Source organism: Pecten maximus, chromosome 2 (genome assembly GCF_902652985.1).
Source record: "Pecten maximus chromosome 2, xPecMax1.1, whole genome shotgun sequence".
Classification (NCBI taxonomy): domain Eukaryota; kingdom Metazoa; phylum Mollusca; class Bivalvia; order Pectinida; family Pectinidae; genus Pecten; species Pecten maximus.
Window position 1 is genome coordinate 4,439,842 of NC_047016.1, and position 25,419 is coordinate 4,465,260.

The following is a 25,419-nucleotide window of genomic DNA, read 5'->3' on the forward strand; positions in this document are numbered from 1 at the left end:
TATAATATTAGATACAGTAACATAATATACAGTAATATAATATACAGTGATATAATATACAGTAATATAATATACAGTAATATAATATACAGTAATATAATATAAGATACAGTAATATTATGTTAGAAATATTAATATATCATATACAGCACAATTACGACAGGAACTTATATACATCCCATATATTGGTGTCGGTGATGCTGCTATATAAATGACACGGAGGCTTACTAAGCAATTAACCGAGTTAAAATTACGTAAATCTAAAATCATTCACTCGAAAAGATTCGGTGATTACAGCCTTATAATGTCCGCCGCTTTGTATTTTGCAGCCTCCTTGACGGTAGAGACGTTCCATTCTATCTTTATGACATAATGTTTTTTTTAAAGTTACGGTTGTAGTTTCATTGCTAGCTTTATTACCCGTAAGTTATAATGGCGTTTTTATGTATTTAAATCGTAAACCATGGGTTTGTACAATAGACTCTTGTAGTTACAGTCTATGTACATTACGTGTATCTGATGGGCCTAATGTAAAATTTACCAGAAAGTGAAACTTTTTACTGGAATAAACTTTCTACCAGTTTTCGTAATCCAAGCGGCACGTGATCTAGGTTTAATACCACACTATTGTACTAAATGTCGACTGGTTGTTTAAAAACTTATTTTCACATTGTAAAAAAATATGTACCGCTCAATGGTTTTCATCAATAAACTTGCTGACTATATAATAATACCAGTCACTTTCCTATCGCGTAGTAGGCCTATTTTACCTAACACGTCGATCGCCCTGCTCGCCGCACAGGTGAACAATGTACTTATTCTTCCCGCGCTTTTCTCTACCAAATGTTTTCAACTACTTCCGGAATTCCGAGTTGTTTGCTGCAATTACGTCACCCGGTACATTTCACCGCCATCTTTGAATAGCTCCGGAACTCAGGATTTTTACCTTAGACACAATATATACGAATGGGAGTTTACAGGTAGAAACAAGAGATGGAAAGTTTTCAGTAAACTGGGTAAGTACTCTAGAACATATTTTAGGCTTGTCGTACTGGATCATTCGCTCGAAGCACTAAAATTCCTTTGCAAGTTTACACCGCCGCGAAAGCAGGGCAGAGATCGCACTGTCGAAGTTTGAGGTCACCGCTTTCTCGCTATAAGCTAGCAGTTTTGTCTGTTGAGTTAAATTTACAGACAGGACTCGCTTGATATTCATATCTGAGTTCATCTTTGTGTATTTATGTTATTTTCTCTCAACTAATCTACAGCATGTATTACCCGTGCAGGCGTCTCTAGAAAAAAGTTTTGTGTTTGAGCTGTTGACGTTTCGCTGTCAGTGAACTCTGTGTAGATTTGAAGTTGAGAAAGTTTTTTGTCGATGAGATGCCCCAGATTTTCCCAAGAGGATAAAATCACAAGTAAAGGGCAGACTGGTTGGTATTTCAACCAACTGTGTGTATAAAGCCAGTATTCATATTACTATGTTATTCAAGGTATTACATTGTTTCAGGGAACATTGATATTATCATTACGTACTGTAGACTAGATACTTATAATTTTCAATTTACACGTAATTTAGACGATGTTGCCATTGCTAAAATGAATCGTATGTGTTTGTTTGGGAGAAGTTAGAACACTATAATTTCTTTTAATTATTATTATCAAATTTGTTTTATATTGAATTTGAAATAACTAAGTCACTGAAATGTTTTTGAATGTTGATGTGTTAAAAGTGTAAAATATTACAGTTTTGCTGAGATACTTGAAATTAATTTTAAAACATTCTTTTAAAAGATGGGATGTTATCATTTTGGCTGTTAAATAATTTAATAATAAATGTAGGGTTTATCATGAAGAGGACCCCTCATGAATATTCGGCAGCCCTGTAAAATATTCTAGCCCAGAGCAAAACAAATTGTGTATATTAAAAGTGTATTGTCTTTCTGAATAATACATAGAGTTTGATTTATTACTGTAAGGACCCATCAGGTCATCTCTGGAGTAACTGTCACACTGCTAATGAACCTGGAATCTGCATAGTAATGAAAGGCCAGCAAAAGCTAATGTTAAGATATTAATTATATACTTACTAATTTTACTTTTTGTGTGTGTGTGTGAAAAAAAAAGAAGAAAATGTACATATATTTATCTGATAATTTAAAAGATCCCATTCCATTTAAAGATCAGAAGAAAAAAAATCTCTTACATTTATTATAATAAAATGATAAAAACAACCTTTAAAGTAGTTATAGGTAAAAGATGATGGTGAAAGTTTTCTTGAAACTAAGCATTTAGGGTAGTGTTGCAACAAAATTGGGTCAACATCAATTGGAAATAATCAATGGCTAACGATTGGGTCAGTAGTAAACAGAAAGGATTGTCTAACCAAAGGGCACCGTAATTGTGTTGGATAATATTTCTGTAAATTATGTACTTGTTAACTTCCGTTATATCTTGGTATTGATCCCTGATGACTTGCCTTGGTGATAATTGTTACAGACAACTGGCATGAATTTCTCAAAATGTGTACAAGTTATCTATATATGTTATAAATTCCAGCTTGTGTACTTGTCCAGTTTAGGATTTAACACAGAAAGTTGTAGGTTTTAGTAATCATGACACTACAGGAGACAGGTTATCTCCTAAATCCCCTAAATAAGGCACACCAGATCCCTTGTATGTGTTGGTAGTTAAGCTGTTTGAAGTTGTCCCCCTGGAAGTGTCCTCATGGGGGTTTGTGATTGGAGGGTCCTTTTATCTGAGAGTCCCTAGGGTCTAAGCTCAGGATAACATTTGGACTGTGATAAAGGGACATTCTATTTCACAGATATTCCTACTGATTACCAGCTTATGTCTGATTAACAAGTAGTTGCTCCATACCTATGATATTATCAGCCTAATATGAAGAGTGTGTCTGACCATTACAGGGCTGCCATTGTACCTGGTAATTTGGTAAATCTTTGGTCATATTTACTGAAACTTGTACTAGGGCATTTTCTTTAATAAAATATTTTATTGAATGAATTTTCATAGTTTTTTTTTAGTTGAATTCCCTCATAGTTCATAAAGTTACACTTTTATACTATTTTCCAGTTGACAAAGTTATTAAAACTATACTTCAGAAGAAGCAGATATTTGTATTTTATTTGGGACTTGTATGTTTTCACATTCTTCATAGCATATTTTGAAGTAAACTAATTGGAAAATGTCTTTTTTTTTTTTAATGAACTTATTTATAAAATCTTAAACATTGAATGTAGAATTTTATTTTTGAAGTGGAAACAAATTGCAATGGAATTTTTGGAATCTCCCTATAGAATATGATGTGTACATTAAAGGTAAATATTATCATGGAGATCCTGAATACTAAATAACAAATAAACCATTTAATTTTCCACTGATAAATTAACCAGTGTGTGATACAGGTAAATTACATACTGTACCTAATATATACCTGTAAATGCTATCTTGACTAGAGACATTAGGTACAAGTACCTGACCAATTACCCGCAGTTTTCTACCAAATTAATAATAGGTATATTGTTGAGTGGCACCTGGTGAATATAGACATATAAACCTGTGCCAGTTTCCAAGTTGTATACCCACTTCTAACTTGTTCAAGTTGTTCTATTTTAAGCATTTCTTTTGTCTGGTATATCCTGTCCATAAGTTGAACACTGAAAGAGAAGTGTTTTGTACAAATTTGTTTTTACGTCTTACAATTAAAGGAAACACTAAACAATTTTCTGCTTTATCAACATGAAAATTGGCACGATAACTTTTTTAAGAAATTGAAAATCTGTAATAATTTTAATGGATTCTCTATCAGGTATGTGGCTTAGCACACACAGGCTCTGTTATAAAGGGGGCTCCTGATTTGTGGTCTGATAGACCTCATGTTGTAGAGCCGATGTCTACTGTCTCTCCAGATACATGTATGTATATGGGTTCATAATTGAAAAAGTTAAGCTGGTTAGGTTTTTGAATCGAGAAGTATATTTTAATGCCGAAGTTTGACAACTTACAGATGGATCTGATATTGTCTTATCTTGGCCCTTATGTTGACTGCTACTCACAGAAATAAGTCTTCACCATGTGAATTATAAGATTTATACATACGGTATATTTTTTTCCCTTGCTTTGCTGCAATAGGTTTTTGGAAATATATGTGTTTTTTTTTTTCAAATTCCATCTTAGGTTCTTTTTCTAAGAAATATTTAAAAAGAAAAAAAGAAATGAAAATTATTAAAAATACAGCTTTAAAAAGATAATGAAATTCTATTAAAAATAAGTGTAGCTTACAATTCTACTGTCACAAATATGATACAAAATTACAGCAAATATAGAAATCTTATTGCAGGGTTGTTAAGATTTTCTCTTCCATACCATTTACTCTCTAGTCTAGACTATCCAGAGGGACTTAACTCTAAGGATTTTGAAATAAATTTGGTTTTTGATATTTGCTTTTTGATAGCATCATATTTCTCTGGCAACAAATTGAGGTCAATTTAATGAAATAAGAAAAGAAACAACATTTTAAACTATTTCAAAACTTTGTCCCAATCTCCCTGACACCACTGGTTAATGCTCACAATATTGAACTCTTCAGAGTATGTTTTTTGAACTTGAAAATGTAAAATAAAAGTTAAGTTTCGAATAGATGCCTCAACACTAACTAAAGTTTTTAAATAAATTGTCTGATACTGAGACTGTTAGATTTATGCTCATGTGCCAATGTTTGACATTTTGTGTGGTGAAAATTAAGATTTAAAATCCAGAATGAAGTAATCGTACATAGCATTTGTATGTTACACATTCTGTAACTCGTGTTTACCAGATGTATTTTGGAACAATACTTTACAAATTCAGCTCTCCTCTTTGGGTATCTTGGGGCTACATATACAGTCACTTTACCAATTTAGTTTGGATACATTTTCCAAATTCTCATTATGATTTCTTTACAAAAAATAAATGTTTTTATGCACAAAATAAAGAGAAGAAAGGTAAAAAAAATGAAAACTCATGTGTATTTAAGTAGATAATTTTTTAACTAGTTGATTTCCTTTGATTGTCTGCTTAAGAAAGATATTTTTTCTGTATTTGCCACACTGTAATTTTGCCGTTGGTTACCATTACTATGATTTGTAATTGTCATCTGGCACATTAATTCATAGTTAATTTTCATTGAGCTTGGTATCCTGAGTTGAGCTGAGAGCATACACACATAGATGATGTAGACCATCTGCCTATTTGATATGGTATACCATGAGCCATAATTCTAGCTAACAAACATCAATGAGAGCTATCCAGGTACATCACAAAAGGTTGGACACTTCAAATCAATGTCAGAAATATTAAAAGTTTATCAGTTTAAACAAAGGAAACAGTTCATAAATAAGATATCACATCCTGGACAATTTGTAATGAGAAAAACTTTCATTAGATTTAATAACATTTCTTCCATTTGCCTTACTTTCCTACAACTAATTTGTCTGTGAAGGATGTTATTCTAACAATAGAATTTAACTCTGTCACCACATGACGGTACAGCATATATATAAGAGTTGACAGCTATATTTTTAAAGAATAAATCATAGCTGATCTACAATCCAAACATTCGAGAAACCCAGTCATAGAAGTATAGCTTGTAACAGTTCCAATGAATTTCAAATAAACTTTGTCTATGATAGACGATCTTCGTTTAAAATCTTTTAAAGTGTTGTTTGGCCTGAAATGTCTTCTATGGATTGACAGTAAATTATCAGTGATTACACTTTACAGGAGTTGAATCATCTTTTCTTAGAACAAAGTTCAAACCCAAGTAAATCTCATTTGGAGAACCCAAAATTAATAAAGATCTATAAGAATGAGAGAAAGACAAAAAATGGAAAATAAAAAACTTTGAGGTCAATACCACTAAAAAGAGAAAGTTAAGAAATAAAAAGCAATATTGAAAACAAGGTAGATGATCTCAATAAGTACAGCCTCGAGAAACAGTTCGTGTTGGTCCAAACACTGTGGGGAAAGCGGTTTGACTGTTGACTTGTTATAAAGGCATGACACAACTGTTTCAGATATAGGCCATTTAAAAATCAGATCCAGAAAACTCTTGTCTGGTTCATATCATCAAACTGTCCTGTACCAGACATCTGCAATCACGATTAGAAAGATTCTTCATCATTATCATTTGAATGCTTGGGCACATGTCCCATGCTGGTCAACACTTTTGATTGTTGACTGGCCATGGCTTGTTATGATTTTTGATGGACTTTTTATGATTTTCTACCAATTTTCCTGAGAAAGCCAAAAGTACTTAATTTACATTTACATAGATAGTCCGGTAGCAATATATGAAATAACTTAAAAAATTTGATTAAAATAAAGCTTGAATTTGTGATATTGGCAAATAACATACATATATCTGTTTGTACAGGTAATCCATGCTGCACACGGATGGTGCAGACCTTTTTGTGTGTGCTGTTAGTACTGTTGGAAATCAATGGACTAGCACCCGTTTCACTTAGCGTATCTATGAATAATCTACAAACTTATTGGTACTAATCTGGAGATAGTTAATCTTTTATGTCTGCTTTTATATCTCCAAGGCGCTTGTTTTCTGCCTCACTGCCTAAATTTCGACAATCGTTATAATAAAACAAAGCTCATATTGATATCACATAATCAACCATTAATGTAAAAATTTATTTAGGACAAAGTAGGGATGTTTTCCTTTTTTAATTGTTTTACTGTTAATGTATTAGAAAGGCCTTGTGGACACTGTGTTTAAATGGTTTAATGCACTGCAGTTGGGAAATTGACCTGTGAAATCTCTTATTAATACTTTAAACTGCTGGATAATTTTGCCTGCAAGCTCTTATTTATATGAAATGACATGTGAAAACATCATTTTGCCTGATCGTCACAAATGGTTTGTATAAAACTTAAAAAATAAATTCAGACATAATTGGATATAATTCCCAATCCCTATGGACTATTAAGATACATATAGTTTGTATATACTTGTTAGGACATATTATGGTCAAAGGAGTGGACATATCATATAAGTTGAGAATCCATGGACTAAATCTAAAGAAGGATGTGTTTTTCTTCCCCAGAACCAATTATAATGCATCCATGTTTGTTCATTAACATTTCATTGTACAAAAATGAAATCTAATATGAAGGTACTCCAAAAATTACCTCATTGTATGTTAGTGATCTGAGTCTTTATCAGAAAAGTCGAGGCCTGCGTGAGTAGTCATTTAGACTATATGATGGACTAAACATTGATCCTTGTGAAACTCTGGGTATGTCTTTGTGATTAAGGATTGTTTTTTATTTTCTGTACCTGCAACATGTGTATTTACATCAGGGTAACCAGATATTGCTTGGTATGCGCGCACATAGTAAAATATGTAGTTACCCAAATTTAAGAAAAAATACACTTGGGCTGACATAGAAAATTCCAAAGGAATCAGCCACAGCTGGATTCGTGATGTAAACATACAGGTTGCAAACGTCAAAATTCCTATTTATAGTCTGCTTGAAACAAGTTTTTTGGGGGTTTTTTGGCGTCTATAATAAAGCTTTTATTTTCATTATTGCTAGAATTGTTTATTACTGTTTTCTAAAATAAAGGTACTCTATTACAGTTTTAAATGGTTTTAATTCTTTTTTCAAGCACTGGTGATTTTTAGACAAGAAGTTCTATTTTCTCTGGTGTACTTGCGCAAGCATAAAAACCATGTGTAAACATAGATGTCAGGGATTAGTGCATCATTATCTCCCCTTTGCTTTATTGTTGACGTATGTTGCCTTTTTATGACGTCACAGTTGAGCTACCGTTTATATTCGGTGATTAAATTATACGTAACGGAGACCGTCCTGTTTCCTTATGCTTACACAAGTTCATTCAAATCAACCCAAACCCTGTCACAATCCCTCACAATAGATAATCGGTACATACATTGGTTTGGTTAATTTCATCTAGAGATAATGCAATGCAAGTGTAAACATGAAACAATTATGTCCCTGAAGGGAGTCAAAGTTTGAATTATGAAAATGCATTGCACTCATGGAGGCTATATCATAATAAACTCTGATAGCGTGTTCACCTATTTTTAGTTATATTGCAAAGTTAGTAAATTGGAATACTTTCTCTGGGCAAGGCAAATTAAGTAAGACATAACTGAAGTCTTATCCCCTTAGTGGACTTCTTGGAAAAGACTTTAGAAATTATTTTACAACTTGAGATAAAGGCCATGATGAATAAAGGTCATGATCTCTATTTTGATGAGTTAAGTACAATCGACTCCTTTTTGGATGAGATAATATTAGACCACAAAAGGAAGTTGAGTGGTAGGCATTGATGACTGTTATTTCTAGCAGCAGGAGAACTCTGAGGTGTCTGTGCAGTAAATCTCTCTATTTGTCATATATATTCTTGGTGATTGATGTTTTGGTTTAAATCAATGCTGTGTATGAGATATTATTGAACTGTTTAGTCTGTAGTAAAAATCAGATTTAAGGTAAAGGAGTGTGTTGGAGTTTACCAAGGTATGGAAGATTTGGAGACCAGTAGCTCTCTCGTAGGCCCATACCATTAGAGTGTATACGTATATATTCAACACTTGACTTGATTTTGTGTGTTGACATTATTCATCCGAATATTTCATAAAAAGGAGTTACGGTGGAACATTTTGGTGTCTCTAGCTAATGGAGGAGATAAAGTGTGTGTAAATAATACCTTAATAGTTTATATCTACAAAGGATTCTCAGCAATCAGCAAATAAGAACAAACCTGAATGTTTATATCATGTTTTAATTTTGTCTTCCACTAATTTCCACATCTTCATTGTCTCCTGCTAATATTCCCTGTATTAGGCTCCCAGGTCCATTTGAGGGGAAACAGGTTTGCAGTCCAATGGCCTGTGCATTGTCCTGTCCTGGGTCAGTGGGAGCCTACACCTAACAGGGTACCCTTGTGTGTGGTCAGTCTGGGTCAGTGAGACACTGCACCTAACAGGGTACCCTTGTGTGTATGGTCAGTCTGGGTCAGTGGAAGCCTACACCTAACAGGGTACCCTTGTGTGTATGGTCAGTCTTGGTCAGTGAAAGCCTACACCTAACAGGGTACCCTTGTGTGTATGCATGGTCAGTCTTGGTCAGTGGAAGCCTACACCTTACAGGGTACCCTTGTGTGTATGGTCAGTCTGGGTCAGTGGGACCCTACACCTAACAGGGTACCCTTGTGTGTATGGTCCTGTCCAGTGGAAGCCTACACCTAACAGGGTACCCTTGTGTGTATGGTCAGTCTGGGTCAGTGGAAGCCTACACCTAACAGGGTACCCTTGTGTGTATGGTCAGTCTGGGTCAGTGGAAGCCTACACCTAACAGTGTACCCTTGTGTGTATGGTCAGTCTGGGTCAGTGGAAGCCTATAGCTACACCTAACAGGGTACCCTTGTGTGTATGGTCAGTCTGGGTCAGTGGAAGCCTACACCTAACAAGGTACCCTTGTGTGTATGGTCAGTCTGGGTCAGTGGAAGCCTACACCTAACAGGGTACCCTTGTGTGTATGGTCAGTCTTGGTCAGTGGAAGCCTACACCTAACAGGGTACCCTTGTGTGTATGGTCAGTCTGGGTCAGTGGGACCCTACACCTAACAGGGTACCCTTGTGTCTATGGTCAGTCTTGTTCAGTGGAAGCCTATACACCTAACCAGTAATCCTTCTTGGGTGTCCATTAATAATCTTAGCAAAGAGTAAATTTGTTGCATTTCTGTCTCTTCGTTTCCAAGCCGGCTAAATTCTTTCTCCTGTGCTGGGATCCTTAACATTATATAGACATAGCTATAGAAATGACAAAGCAGATCTTCCTGGTCAGTCATTTACTGCAGAACTCATTTGTGATGGTTATGCTAGAGAAAATACCAGTAATTTTCAGTAATTTTGAGGTAATAGTTTAAAAAAATTGTGTTCTACTTCTTTCTCTATCCCAGGCATTGACAGCACCCAAGTATATCATGTAATATATGGTATTAGATAGCATAATGTTTTATAATCTTCTGAGCTATATTCGTCCATGCAGATATAAAATGTCTGTTAGTCAGGATATGTAATGTTCTGGGTGTAGCTTAGTTGGAACATAAGGAAAATGAGATTACACTCTAAACACTCTAATTATAAAAAAATTGATAACAACAATTATGTAATTGTCACTCTAAATATTAAATTTAGCTGTTTCAGTTTGCTATTTCTATGAATAAGTCTCTGTCCTACTGTGCCAGTTTTTCTGTGCCGATTCAGAAAGCTTAACAGACTCCTTATGTTAATAACAGTTAACATTACCGGAACTTGTACTACGTTCATGCAAGTTAATTTAAATTTATATTGTAAATTGCAACATTGAAATCTTCAAAACTAAAATGATACAAAGCTACTTGTTGGTTGAAGTGTATAATGTCTATGTAGCTTCTTCTGTGTCAGTCTTTTTATGTTCCAAAACCTGGGGTGAATTCTCTCTGTTCCCTACCCCAGTAAGAGTGTGTGAAAAAATAATTTTGCCAATACCGTGGTTAATGAGATGATCATTGAGAGGAGCCGTGGTGTCCAGCAGACCGCTCAGGAGGGGGTGCAGGTGAAATAGAATTGGTGTCCTAATAAGTGTTAATTAAGACAGCTAGCAATCGTGGGTGGTAGTACATAAGCTGCTCGGATCAGGGTCTCCTCCGTTCTTATCTTGGTGATTGAAAGTGGCCAGGTACTAGTCAATTGAATCTCGATTAAGGAAAAAAGATTATCCGGTAAATGTGAAAAGTGCTGTGGGAAAAGGTTGAGGAAGGTTTTGACTTAATATACTTACAGACCTGAATGGGGTATATACTGGTAAGGGAATAAGATTGTTATCATTCACAGCTGGAAACAGCCAGGGGAAAATTATGTTATTCATAGATATATAATACATGGGTATTTTTTATTTTGTATGTACTTCACTGTAATGTTGATCTGTAGGATATTTTGTACTGATAAAAATGTGTATTTACTTGTTGATTCGCCACTATTTTAAATGTAATCTTAAAATTGTGTTTGGTGTAGTATTTGCAATTTAAACAGTATGATAAAACCCAATTAAATATTTTACCCTGATACATACTTGATATTATTGGTAAAAAAATAAAAAGATCAGTTTTTAAAATAATTACTTTTTATATTTTGTTGAACTCAAAAAATGAATTGTTTTTGTATTTTTAAGTAATTATATTGCTCAATGAGGTCCTGGGATTAGGATTGATACTAGATGCTCTTTGTGTTGTTTCTAAATAGTTCTGATGTACGGCTCTGTGTTCCAATTTGGATGAAATGTATATTAGAAGGTAAGAAGTCCAGGTTCCCCCTGCATCACTACCAACTTTGTAGGTTAAATAAAACTACACATGTTTTCACTTAACATGGAGTGCAGTGTGTTGTCACCTACTATGAAGAGTAGTACTGTCAATGTAAACAAGCTCTATAAGTGGGATTAGACCAGTGTATAGGCTTCACAGGCAACATGTACAAAATGATTTACCCGGTCACCCTTTCATCAGCATATAAAAAACTTCGGAAAGTTCTTGTTAGACTGATCAGGTTGTACTAGACTCCATGGATGGTTGTACTAGACTCCATGGATGGTTGTACTAGATTCCCTGGATGGTTGTACTAGACTCCATGGATGGTTGTACTAGACTCCATAAGACTTGCTTGGAGAGGAGTAAGACTTGCATGGAGACCCATGGAGAGGAGTAAGACTTGCATGGAGACCCATGGAGAGGAGTAAGACTTGCATGGAGACCCACGGAGAGGAATAAGACTTGCATGGAGACCCACGGAGAGGAGTAAGACTTGCATGGAGACCCACGGAGAGGAATAAGACTTGCATGGAGACCCACGGAGAGGAGTAAGACTTGCATGGAGACCCACGGAGAGGAGTAAGACTTGCATGGAGACCCACGGAGAGGAATAAGACTTGCATGGAGACCCACGGAGAGGAGTAAGACTTGCATGGAGACCCACGGAGAGGAGTAAGACTTGCATGGAGACCCACGGAGAGGAGTAAGACTTGCATGGAGACCCATGGAGAGGAGTAAGACTTGCATGGAGACCCATGGAGAGGAGTAAGACTTGCATGGAGACCCATGGAGAGGAGTAAGACTTGGATGGAGATCCACGGAGAGGAGTAAGACTTGGATGGAGACCCATGGAGAGGAGTAAGACTTAGATAATAAGACCAGGTGCTCCTGAAGAGGAATCATCTTCTGCTTCAACAACAACAACAACAACCATGCAAATGTAGTTCAAATCTGATGGGTTACTTTACATTCTAAAATGAGAATAGGGGTGGTGACCACAGAACCACTGGGTTTATCAACAAGCATTGAACATGTCCGGCTTCATATTCGAAATAAGATTGTGATGTTGACCATAAACCTTTCACATAGTCTTCATCAACCTGCATTTCTCAAAACAAAGTGTTCGTTTCTCTGTCAGCAGTTGTGGAAATCATGATAGTGGGAATAAGCCCCTTAATAATGAATCATCTGTGACATGTTAACAATGTAGGTAGGGGAAACAGGTATGTTACTATCTAGAAATGGAAAGTTAACAATTAGGAAATTGAAATCATTATGCTTATCATACAGCTCATTTGTAAGAGTCTGTATTCTGTGAAGTCTCCAGACTTAATATGTTGGTTGTTCAATTTTAGATGTTGAAAGGAAATTAAAGGGGATGAAGTTTATTAAAGCCAACTTCTTTTATGAAGGCCTATAAATGTTTAAGTTTTTCACCAATTTAAAAAACGTCATATTTGGTTCTTGTCCATTGAAGTTTTACTGTTGTTTTCCTTGAAATAAAACAGAAGAATTTGTCATTGTTACCATCTGTTGATAAGCTGAAAGTTACATGAAATATAGTTCAAATTGAATTGAGGCATTACAAAGCAAACACTGGGCATTATTAGCTGTTGTTACATGTCAGGCCTGTACAGTTGTGATGAACACTGTAATGCCAGAGAGGTAATGATGTACAAACACTTGGGCCATTATTCCAATCATATGCAAATGCAACTTAATGGTAGCTATTGTGGTACAATGTTTGATGATGGTATCGGTTGTTTTTTGTAGACATCGGGTACATGGCGTTTAATTGCTGTGTTTTATTAACTGTTTGTCACTGTAGCAGACCGGTTATACTCGCTTGCAAGTTGGATGACTTTTGAAAATCTGTAGAAGGTGCAAGAGATTGTTGGTCAATGTTTTGGAAACTGCTTTTCTAGGTGTTGGACTATGTAAATCCAGGTAACTATATTCTAACAGATTTTTTGTCAGAAGAGACAGTGTAGTAAATTGTCCAGTCTGTATAGAGTGCAAGTTATTTGACATAATTTTTGTTCACTTTTGTGACTTTTATGAAATCTACTAAGTATGTGATACATTGAACCAGAAAAAATGGAAATTGGACCAAAGCTCCAACTATCTCTATAGAACCTAAAATCTTCTGTAAAGATGATCATGAACAACCAGGCCACACATGGAGATAAAATAGAAGTCCACAAAAATGTGTTTCAACATGTACAAAAATAATTCAGATTTTAAGTCTTTGATTTAGTTGTTCATTACAGTTCTAACTTGGGCAAGATATTTTAACTATTTGCAAGGAACTAAAATAACAAACTTTACCTAATTCATCTGCATATAATGTTAATTATACAAATGGACTTTTGGTACTTTAATGCCCATCTTATATATATAACTATAGCTTGTTAGATTTATAAAACAAATTGAGGTCACCCTAAAAGTGCAGATTCGTTTAATCAAAATGATTTTGCCATTTACCGGGTAAATAAAAAAAAAAATCATCGCTCAGTGTTATGGTGTATTGTATATTTGGTGTCAGGCGTTTTGTGTCAGGGATAGAAGTCTTTGTCAACTGATAGGGATATATATAATTGCCTTATTCTCTTATGATATATATCTTTTTGTATGACCCTGGGAAGCAAGTGCAATCTTTTGAGTAGTTTATTTCAGATTAATCATGATAAAAAATCAGTAGGTTTGATTGGCAGGCAATGTCATATCTCAGCAAACTTTGTTTACCTGTAATTCATTCCTCCTACCTAGTTTTTGCATTATTTTTTGACAGTTGGTAGTTTTGTATAGGTGTAGATTTACATGTTTAGTTCTTTGTTCTTGGGACTACTGGTGTAAATGGTCTTGTCAACTCCATACACACAGATTTTGTCTGTGCCTCTTGAATACATTAAACTTATTTGATAATATATATATTTTTTGTTTGCTGTAGAAATACAGAATATGAATGTTTTAAGTGGTATTATTTTGGCTGTAACATTTCCAGTTTCTTTGTATTGGAGTCTGTGTGGCTGGTGATGTGTTGCTCTATAGGTATATCTGAGGTCGGACACCTGAGATGGTCTTGGGGAAGTGCACTTAAAAACAGGAAATCCAACCCATTTGGATATATATATATAACCTTATTTCAATGAATCTGTAATACAAACGGCATATATTTTGTAGTAGGCCATTCCTAATTTCTCAGATTACAAACAGCTGAAATCTACTGCAAGTGTTGAAGAAGCTTTCATGTTGAAACTTTTTAAACTTGAAAGAAAAATAGACTACATCAATTTAATTTTCTATAAAATATAGAAAAGTTACGATACTTTAACATTTCCCCATTCTTGCTGGATGAAATGTTGAAAAAGACGTTGGTAGTTCTCAGTAGGAGCTGGAGTAACACAAGATGATGTGATTAGCTGTTTGTTGTTTGTATCCAGCTGGAGATACATTTCCGGTCATACAGGAATGTAGGGTACGCTTTACATCTGTTTTAAATCTTAACTTCACCATTAAGTTTTGGGAGGGGCTTTTTGTGGCATGTATGTTAGATATACCAGAAAGAAGATTTTATAAGTTTAAAATTATCTTCTTGTCTTGAATTAATTCTGATTTGATTTATTTTATAAGTTTAAAACTGAAATTAATTTCATTTAATATGATACATACCCAATGATAAATCTACATACAAATCTCGAGGCCTGTTCATGTACTCACAGAATTTTGATGGGACTTACGGAATTTCTGGAAATACTTCAATTTAACATTATGAGACTCAATGTTTACAATGAGCAATACAGTTGAAAAGGACTCATGAAAATGAATTGTAGATTTATCACTGCATACCTGGATAGTACTTTATATGCATCAAGATATGGTCTGACATGATTTGCTTTAGAAAGGTTCGATACTTTAGAATTGCAATGTCTCAATTAAAAATTATAAATATTATACATATATATATAAAATACAGAGATAAACTCAAAAAAAGATGTGTTTTACCTTTCCCAGTAGTTAAGTCATATCTATCTACAATTTGGGATAGATGTCATGAAATCACAAGAATTCTTCAGATATTATGTTATTAATTGATTGTTTAATGCTTATGAAACTGGGAGGGGCAGATTATTTCAACAAATTAAAAACTTTGTTGATCTCCAAGGAATTCTGAAACATTGAATCTTGCTGAATTATGAAACATTATAAATAATACCAACACTCTTTTTTACCTGGAATTTTAAATTCAACAATGCTATAAAGGTTTATGTACCAAACAATGCTGTAAACATTTTACTCAAGATAAACTGGACCAGCGTGTTAATGTATTACAGCCTGAAAACTTACCATTTATAATTATTCTCTGTGTAATAACCTGATGATGTCAGTTCTGATTGTGTATGATCGACTAAGCTAGAAATTGGTCGATTTACGACCACGTCAATGGGTTAAAACTCAATGCTTTTTCTCTTTACTTTATGCAAACATTGAAGTTTTGAGTTGCCTGTAAATTATCGTATTTGCCACGGTAGTCAAGCTTATGTGGTGTTATCATGAACCAGCGAGACATTCCACCAGTCCCACTACTATTGTAAGTCGTCACCCCTTATCAGGGGGCGGAGCAGTGCCCCGACCTCCATGTCAAGGGTCACCGCCCCTCAACGACACCACGAACAGTTTTTTTGGCCTGTCAATGAATGAACCTTGCCATAGTGTTCTCCAGCGTGTTGTGGATTAATGTGTAAAAACCGGAATGGGACACTCATTGGTATGCGATTTTCTGTCTCAACCAGGTTGATGTGTACATGTTTATTCATAACAGTACAACAATTTTATAGATTTTGTATATATGTTGAAAACAGATCTGTATCATTAGTCCATCATTATAGTGGGAAAGAAAGTTTGAGATTAGATTGAGCTAAGATCGACCTTTCTCTAACATGTCGAGATTCAGGTGAAATATCTGTCAGGTGAAATATCTGTCGGTAAACTCTCTCTAACATGTTGAGATTCAGGTGAAATATCTGTCAGTAAAACACTTGATGAATTTGTATGAAGCATAATGAAGATATTTTAATGTTGTTTGTTTGGAATCTGTACTCTGGTGGACTGAAAAATTCAGACATTTTATGTATATTTATTCCTAATACATAATGGGTTAGGAAATTCTTGTCGCTTTAGGTATATTTATATTAACGTAATTTGTGTCTTTGAAAAGGGCTGGATTCATATTTTATTTGTATTTTATTTGCCCTCAATGTTCTGGTTTCTTGTAAATGTAATTCTCACAGGCACTGCATTCTTTTGTGTATTGAGAAATAAAATGTTACATGTACTTGAAAATTAATTTCATAACTTTATTAGATATTTCTGCTTCCTAAAAAATTCATGCGGTGAAATTGTAGCTTGGATCCTGACTTGTTCAAATAATTTTTTAACAATTGATTGTATTCACCTGATTACATCCGTCCATATAAAGAGATTCGTTTAATGCAAATAAACCCATGAGCTGTTGAAATCATATTCTCCCCTGGGTATAAAACTAATTTCATACAGGTAGGTGGATTTTTACCTGGCCAGTTTCCAGTGTTGTTAAAACTGATTTAATATGCATAGAAAGTAATTGTTGAAAAGAAGTCACTTGGTACGTTTAGCTATTGGATCTTAGCTAATATGTAAATAACATTTAAGACTATATGTCAACTTTTACACATCAAATTATAAGCTTCATTCAAAATTCTATTCAGAGGATGTTTACATTGTATTTGTTTGTGAAGAATTTCATTGTTATTTGATGATTTTAAGGTTAAATCCAGCTTTTCAGATCATGTGCACTGGTTTTGTCACCTGACCTAAGAGTGTACTTAGGTTGCTTCTCGTCATTATACATAAAACGATGACACCAAAAATGTTCTTGATTCAGCTAATACAGACTTATGTTGTACTGAAAATAAGGGAATACAAAAATCAGACCAACAGGATGAAAAACTCGAGGTACAAGACCGAGTATAACACCCTTGTCAACCTGTGAAATAAGGGACTTTATAAATATCTAATAAGACATGTTTAATAAAATGGTACAGCATTCACTTCCCTGCAGAAAAAAATGAGGCTTGAGCAGATGTTGTCTTCAACAGATTAAAAACAAACTCTGAAAAATGATTTGTTTATGATAAACAAACACAGCATAAAATTTGACATAAATTCAGGGATTGTTGTAATCTGCTATAGGGGACGAATGTTTCACTGCCGTAACAGCTTGCTAAAATCATTGCATTGTGTAACTAAATAAAAACAACTTTTAAAAAAAATTGCAACATCTGCAATACACGTTTACCATAATTAGTCAAATGTATTGTGTTACTGTTGATAAACTATCGTAAATGAAGAAAATTGGTATTTTTAAAAGTTGGAAGTTTTTTTTTTACGTTAACAACTTACAATAGTGTATTTCTTATATGTTGTGTTACGTTTCATTCGAAGCTCAGAGCACAATGTAAATTAATGTACAGACAGCTGTTGTGATCTTTTAAGTTTTATAAGATGTTAAAATCAGAAGAGATAGTAAGCATTAAGGAGATTTGGATATTAGAATGTGTGAACACTTATCTTATGTATTTTTTAGTCGAGACCTTTATCCCCAAGTTTTGTGTTTATAAAACTAGTCTCTCACTTTTACCAGCTTCCATTTAACAGAGACTGATTGAAGTAAGATTTTCAAAGAAGAAAGTTGATACCAAAAAATAAAGTGTCAGTTATGACATGATATTCAGTATATCAATGTTTAGTAACTGTCCATTTTATTAGCTTGGGCAGATTTTATAGTGATATGTATTGATAATATTTATGTTATTGATACATTAGGTAATAATTGATGGTATGATAGTCTTTTTCTGTTAAAAGATAAATCTTTCAATATATATAGGTTTCCATTTGTCCAATTAAAAAAAAAACCTCTTCATTTAATAAATATTAGAATATTATTTATTCAAGACAGAAAAAAAATTGTTTCTGTTTGTGAAATGGATATTGTGGTACGGCTGTTTGCTAGATATTGATTAGTTTTCTCTATTTCTGCAAGGTAAAATACTGCTTCATAACTCATGTTGCAAAAGGTTTAGGTCTGCATTTATAATTATTGATTACAACCATTTTTCATTTGGTGTCGCTGTGACCTGAAAATCAATGGGTATGGATATGTACTGAGGAATACCTGAAAGGCTTTATAGTGAAATGTTTCTCTCTACATCAGTATTATGTCTTTTCAAGTGTTCCATAATATTGATAACCAAATTAGCTGCTTTTGAAATATCTGGATTATCTACATAGATGTATGGTACCAACATGTAAACTTGTTACAACCTGAATGCCTTGGTTTCATTTCAGTTTAAAATTTCTTATAAATTAAACCTTAAAGTAATTGTTTTCCTCCTGGTTGGAACAGTATTGTTTGTAAAACACCTTGTCATACATTAGTATATTTGGGAATTTGAAAGAAAGTGTTATTTTCAGGTTTGATGATAGTTGTTAGGAGGTTGGTTACACAAAGTTAAAAAAGTGAATTCATTCTTATTTCTTATGCAGAATCTACTTAGCCTCCTCCCCTCTTGTTTTATAATAATATAATTATCCTCCCTGATTATGTTACAATGACAACTATTTTCCTCGCCATTATCTGACATTGCTGTATCCAAATCAGTTAGCATGGTGACTGGTCATGGTGTCCTGTGTGTATTGTCATGTCGAACTGGGATGTTAGGATTCAACAGAAAAACTAGCCATTAATATATAGGCAGGATTGGTCAGGAAATGATGATTAATCAGGGAAATAATTCTGTTTATTTTCATGGGGATTGGATCAAAGTTGTTGCCATGGATTATTGATATAAGCAATATGGAATATGATTTACTGTAGTAAAACAGGTTTGAACAAAGAAACAAAATATGATGGTGACTGAATGTATCTTATGTCATATTTATACATCATGATTTCAAGAAGATTTTGGATCTGCTAGTTAAGACATTTGCGGAACAGGTAGAATAAAGGTTTGCTTATGTGGAAGAGGTGGTTTTTTTCAGTTAACTTAGTTGCTTATCAAATCTAATATAAACTGAGTATAAGGGTGATTTTTGAATGGCAGAATATAACAATATGACAATCTAGACTTAGACTGAAGCTAAATCTCGACGAAAATTTCATCATCGGTGAAAAAGTTGGTCACACAATAATGTCGAGTTGAGAATCTCTAATATTAATATATTGAAATACTCGTTTGTACATTTGAAAATACTAACAACTTATTCAATATATAGGATTTTATCAGTCATTTGATCATCTTGTGTATCTATTCCAGTCACTGGTCAAGGAAAATTTGAAGACTAATTATTAGATCAAACAGAATGAAGTCCTCATTGTTGAAATGCAATATTGTATGGAACTTGTTGAAACAAAATTAGTTGGCAGGCCTTATGCAGTGATTTTGTGAAGAATAAGGAATTTGATCATGTTGCTCTAGCTTTACTCAGGTCTGTCACCTTATGACCTTGGCTTTACTCAGGTTTGTCACCTTATGACCTTGGCTGTTGCTGAGGATGTGAATTCAAAACAAACTTTACGAAGGTAAAACAAATCTTCAGAATAAATTCTCCTTTAATATTATCTGTACATGAAAAGTTATGTTTTTCATTGACAGGAGCTTCAAGATGGCGGCAGTGAGCATTAAGACTGAGCCCATGGGCACATCGCCCCTGGAAATAAACACTGGCGTCAATGCCATGGATGATGACAAGGAAAAGTCTTTTGCTTTCCAGCAGAGCCTGCTCCTGAAGAAGGCCCGTGCCAAAGAAACCCATGATGTCGGTGCAAGCATACAAAATGTGAGTGATCAGTCTCTATTTCTTCCTATATTTATTGTGTACATGAATTTCCTCTTGAGAAAATTATGAACCATTTCATTTCAATAGCTACTTGCATCTTATGTAAAGATTCCTTCTCTGTGGAAATCAAGAAAAGATGTTTTACAAGCACTGAAGAAAGTTTTAGTTTCAAGTTGTCAAATTTTCTAGACTGCAAATATAATGAATGAAATCCTTAAATCTATGGGTAGAATTTAGATCATTTTGGTTCATTGATGTGGAACATTGCTCACCGAACAGATTTTCACACTGTTCATTGAGGGAGAGTAAGAGGGGGCCGCGGTGGCCGAGTGGTTAAGGTGTCCCGACACTTTAACGCTAGCCTTCCACCTCTGGGTTGCGAGTTCGAAACCTACGTGGGGCAGTTGCCAGGTACTGACCGTAGGCCGGTGGTTTTTCTCCGGGTACTCCGGCTTTCCTCCACCTCCAAACCTGGCACGTCCTTAAATGACCCTGGCTGTTAATAGGACGTTAAACATAAACAAACAAACAAGGAGAGTAAGAAGAACAGAGATGGATGTCTGCTTAGTCATGAGTTGTTTGTTATGAGTTGTTTGTTTATGAAATAAGGACAGACCTGGTGATGTTTTCAGACAAGCCTTGACAACGTCTTTTCAAGGGCTATTAACATTGACAGGTCCATCTAGATTTATGCCTAAAATATTACATTTAAAACAGAGGAACCAGTTTGTCTGCATAAACTAATAGTCCTCTATGATGAAATCTATTTGTTCTGGATGGTGTTCTCTTCATTTGGATGTGATTGTTCTTGCACTACTCTTGGGTCAATGATCCTATCAAGGACACCCACGAGCGTCAATGCTGTCAGTCATATTACCTAGCACCTTTGCCTGAGAGAAGTTCAGTATGTTACCATTGCGAAAATGTTTACCTGAAGGGCGTATGATATTTAGAGTGAAAAATGTAAAACAAAAAAGGAATAGACTGGAAGGAGATATAACTTTGGGGAACAAATATTGTATTTGGTGAATACTGTGGAGAGAGCATCTGTATTATTATGTGGAGGGCTGAGAGGAATACATGTAAGACAGCACCCCTTCCATCTCACCAGAACCAGGCAGCGTGGTGTGTAACACACTGATCGGGGTACTGGTGGGACGGGAAGGCTGGACTGGTCCATCTCACCAGAACCAGGCAGCGTGGTGTGTAACACACTGATCGGGGTACTGGTGGGACGGGAAGGCTGGACTGGTCCATCTCACCAGAACCAGGCAGCGTGGTGTGTAACACACTGATCAGGGTACTGGTGGGACGGGAAGGCTGGACTGGTCCATCTCACCAGAACCAGGCAGCGTGGTGTGTAACACACTGATCGGGGTACTGGTGGGACGGGAAGGCTGGACTGGTCCATCTCACCAGAACCAGGCAGCGTGGTGTGTAACACACTGATCAGGGTACTGGTGGGACAGGAAGGGAAGGCTGGACTGGTCCATCTCACCAGAACCAGGCAGCATGGTGTGTAACACACTGATCAGGGTACTGGTGGGAAGGGAAGGCTGGACTGGTCCATCTCACCAGAACCAGGCAGCATGGTGTGTAACACACTGATCGGGGTACTGGTGGGAAGGGAAGGCTGGACTGGTCCATCTCACCAGAACCAGGCAGCGTGGTGTGTAGCACACTGATCGGGGTACTGGTGGGAAGGGAAGGCTGGACTGGTCCATCTCACCAGAACCAGGCAGCGTGGTGTGTAGCACACTGATCGGGGTACTGGTGGGAAGGGAAGGCTGGACTGGTCCATCTCACCAGAACCAGGCAGCACGGTGTGTAACACACTGATCGGGGTACTGGTGGGAAGGGAAGGCTGGACTGGTCCAGGTGTAACTCTGATGGATGATGGACCTACAAATACGGAGACAAGAAAACAAGCCCTTGAAATTCTTGTTTTTGGCTCAGAAACTGCTGATAATATTAAAAATAGATTTGTATCAACTGAAAGAAACCTCTCTTTCAATATGCAATTATTACAGTAAAATATTCAGAACTGTACATGTCCAGCATTCAGACATAATTATCAACAGTAAAGTATTTCTAAATAAATGTCATTTCATTGAAGTATTATGATGATAACAATTATAGTCGGTGTTATCAGTGGTAATATCTGTTAGATGAAGACATCTGAAGTATTCAGGTTCTGTAGTGAAATAAGTTGGCATTTTACTGTTATAAATGTATTATTTAAGAATTATTGTATTTGAAATAGGATCAAGATAAATTGTTTAATAATGAAGGAAAAGATGTGTTTCTTGTTACCTTAATATCTTTCTTCTTCATCTTCACTGGTACCCTCTATTCTTTTAAAGCTTTTCAAAAGTTTCGCCAGTTTTTCTAGCTTGCCCCAGAAAAAAGGCTGCTTCTGAGACTGGAAAGCAGGTGCCCCTTCCTCTTAAATAACACTTAAACCAGAAAATTAACATATGGAATAGCCAACTTTGTAAATGTGTTTTCCTTCACTGACACATGATTATTAACTCTGCAGATTTTCAGTACATTGTGGCTGGCTGTGTTGGAAAGGTTTACATAGCGCTAGGTATACTGTTAGGAGAGATGTTCTGTCTTCACAGATAGCTCTCCCCACTGCTCCAAAACATTTCTTTGTTTTATTTGACACTGATAATGGTGAACAATTGTTTGACAAAGATAGGTATGCCCAGGCTAATCAGGATTCTCATGGTAAATCTTCTGATGGCTGAGAGTGAGACACATGAAACTTCTGTAATTTTAGATGCTGATAAAAAAAAAAGTGACATTTTTATTCTTTGTTTCAAAACATTTTAGCATATGACTGTCAAGTTAGGGATATGGGTGTCAAACTGAACATAACAAAAAGTGTGTTATTACATATTACTCTCTCTCACCAGAGGTGGAGGGCTAGTGATAAAGTGTCGGGACGCGAGTGGTTAACGTGTCCCAACACTTTATCACTAGCCCTCCACCTCTGGGTTCCGAGTTCGAAACCTACATGGGGCAGTTGCCAGGTACTGACCGTAGGCCGGTGGTTTTTCTCTGGGTACTCTGGCTTTTAAACAAAAACAAACCAAACCAAAAATATCCCAAGGATGTGTTTTATTTCCCATCAGTAACATTACAAGTCAAAATATCATTGCATAATATGCCTAACAACTGTATCACACATCTACAAATTTGTTAATGAACTTTTGACATTTCAATCAGCATGTAAAATTTCAGTTTTAGTTTAACAGTGACATACACAAATCGATGCTGCATCACTGTCACATCAGTATTATTACCGTATTCTCGTTTTCCTGTGGACTTCATACAGTGTTCTGGTCGAAAAGTGTTTGTTTAGGCTTTCAGTCTGAATATTGAAGGTCAAGTTGAGGTCAGTTACTGTAAACTTGAGTTGCCATGGACATATAAATCACAAGTCCTATAGTGCTTCTTTATGGAAACACTTCAGAAATGTTACAGGTTATGAGGTTGAGGTCACCATTTCTGTATTAAGATGAAACTTACATCATATCCGAATTCAACATCCATATGACATCCATGCTCATTATATTTGCATGGGTTTGTTTTCATGTTTGAAGATTATAGATTAACAATATATTTTATTTGTTGAGAAATTTTTTATAATGTTCAGAAGATAAGAGGTGTATTAATGTAGGAAATTTGGGTCATTATTTCCTGTGGAAAGGAAAGAAAAAAAAAAGTAGGTTTGATAATCAAAATTTGCATTAATGGTTTTATCTGGAGGTTGTTGTAATTCACCGATTATACTCGTCCCATATTGGGTTGATCACTGTCACTATCTTGTCTGTTCTGTACTGCTACCCAGTAAAGGGCGCAGGAGACCCAGATTACCCGCTATCGCACTGTTTACCTCCCCATTAATCTGTGTTTACTCCCATCTGATTGGCACGTTTTGATGGACAATATTGTCCCCGGAGCTGTTTCCCATATTTGTCCTAATCCGATGAGAAGATAAAATCACATAAACCAACCAATGGAAAAATATCTAAATTGTCTCAAATATGCGAGAGCTAACACAGAATTATAACTAAATTGAATCAAGAGTGATTAAGTAAAACAAGCATGACCCATTATATAGCGTGCTGTGTGGAGGGTAGCGGGCTCTGTCGGGTTGTGTTCACAGTATTATGCGATATGGTGATATTAGTCATGTGTAGATCTACTGTTTAAAGGCCTGGTGAGACCTAGTATTGCATTTTGTTGCAATTTGCATCCCGATAAGCGAAAAGAGTGGGGGGAGGGGGAAGAATTATGGGATGACCAAATTACGAAATTGGATTATTTTCTGCCGGCAGCTGTGTGTTTGTCTGTCATGCAGATCTCTGTATAGTGATTTAGGTGTATGGTACCTATGTCTGATAGAGGTCTGGACGTCATGCAGATCTCGGTATAGTGATTTAGTGTACGGTACCTATGTCTGATAGAGGTTTGGACATGTATTCGAAGAATCAGCCCTGTGGTATCCAAGTAATCAAGCACAACAAAAACTTCTATAAATTATAATTTAATTTGGTATAAAGTGAATGTGAAGACATCTTTCCTGCGCACATCAGTATGGATATTATTAAATGAACAAAAATTATAATGACTTCTATGTTATATAAAATAAATGGAACAGATATTAATTTTATTTATTTGTATATATTTAATGGTTAAAAACAATCTATCATTCCAAAAAGTATTTCATCATATAATCTGTAATCCATCTTTCATTTAAAAAATATTTTTAGGTCAATTGATTTTATGGGGTTGTATTCAATTAGTGAACTTAAAATGGAATTGGTGTGTGTTGTTGTACATAGATTTTAAGGAGAAGTCGTAGGTGTATACATGATGTTTTGTGAGCCCAGTAATCAGTAAATGGGCATAAAAACACAACAGAGCATAGATGATTTAATACAATACACGCTACACTCTGTTATTTCTATTGTTAAGGACAGACCAATAAAACTTCCTCGTAAATCATAATTCAAGTGAATTTGGTCCAGGTAAAACCAACGACAGATCTCGGCTAACTGGCTATGTACAGGAGATGGATCGCGTTTAGATATTATTGCCTCGATGGTGTTCAGGCGTCCGATAAATTTTCATGATGATTTT

General features: G+C 35.4%; 1 protein-coding gene across 1 annotated transcript in view; it reads left to right on the top strand.

Moving 5' to 3' along the window:
* Positions 1-897: 897 nt before the first annotated feature.
* The window catches only part of LOC117314560, a 76,644-nt gene continuing 52,122 nt past the window's right edge, over positions 898-25,419 (top strand). Inside the window, exons 1-2 of the mRNA XM_033868630.1 lie at positions 898-1,016; positions 20,082-20,265. Coding sequence (XP_033724521.1) covers positions 20,092-20,265 — 174 coding nt within the window. The 5' untranslated portion in view covers positions 898-1,016; positions 20,082-20,091. The remainder of the gene's footprint in view (positions 1,017-20,081; positions 20,266-25,419) is intronic.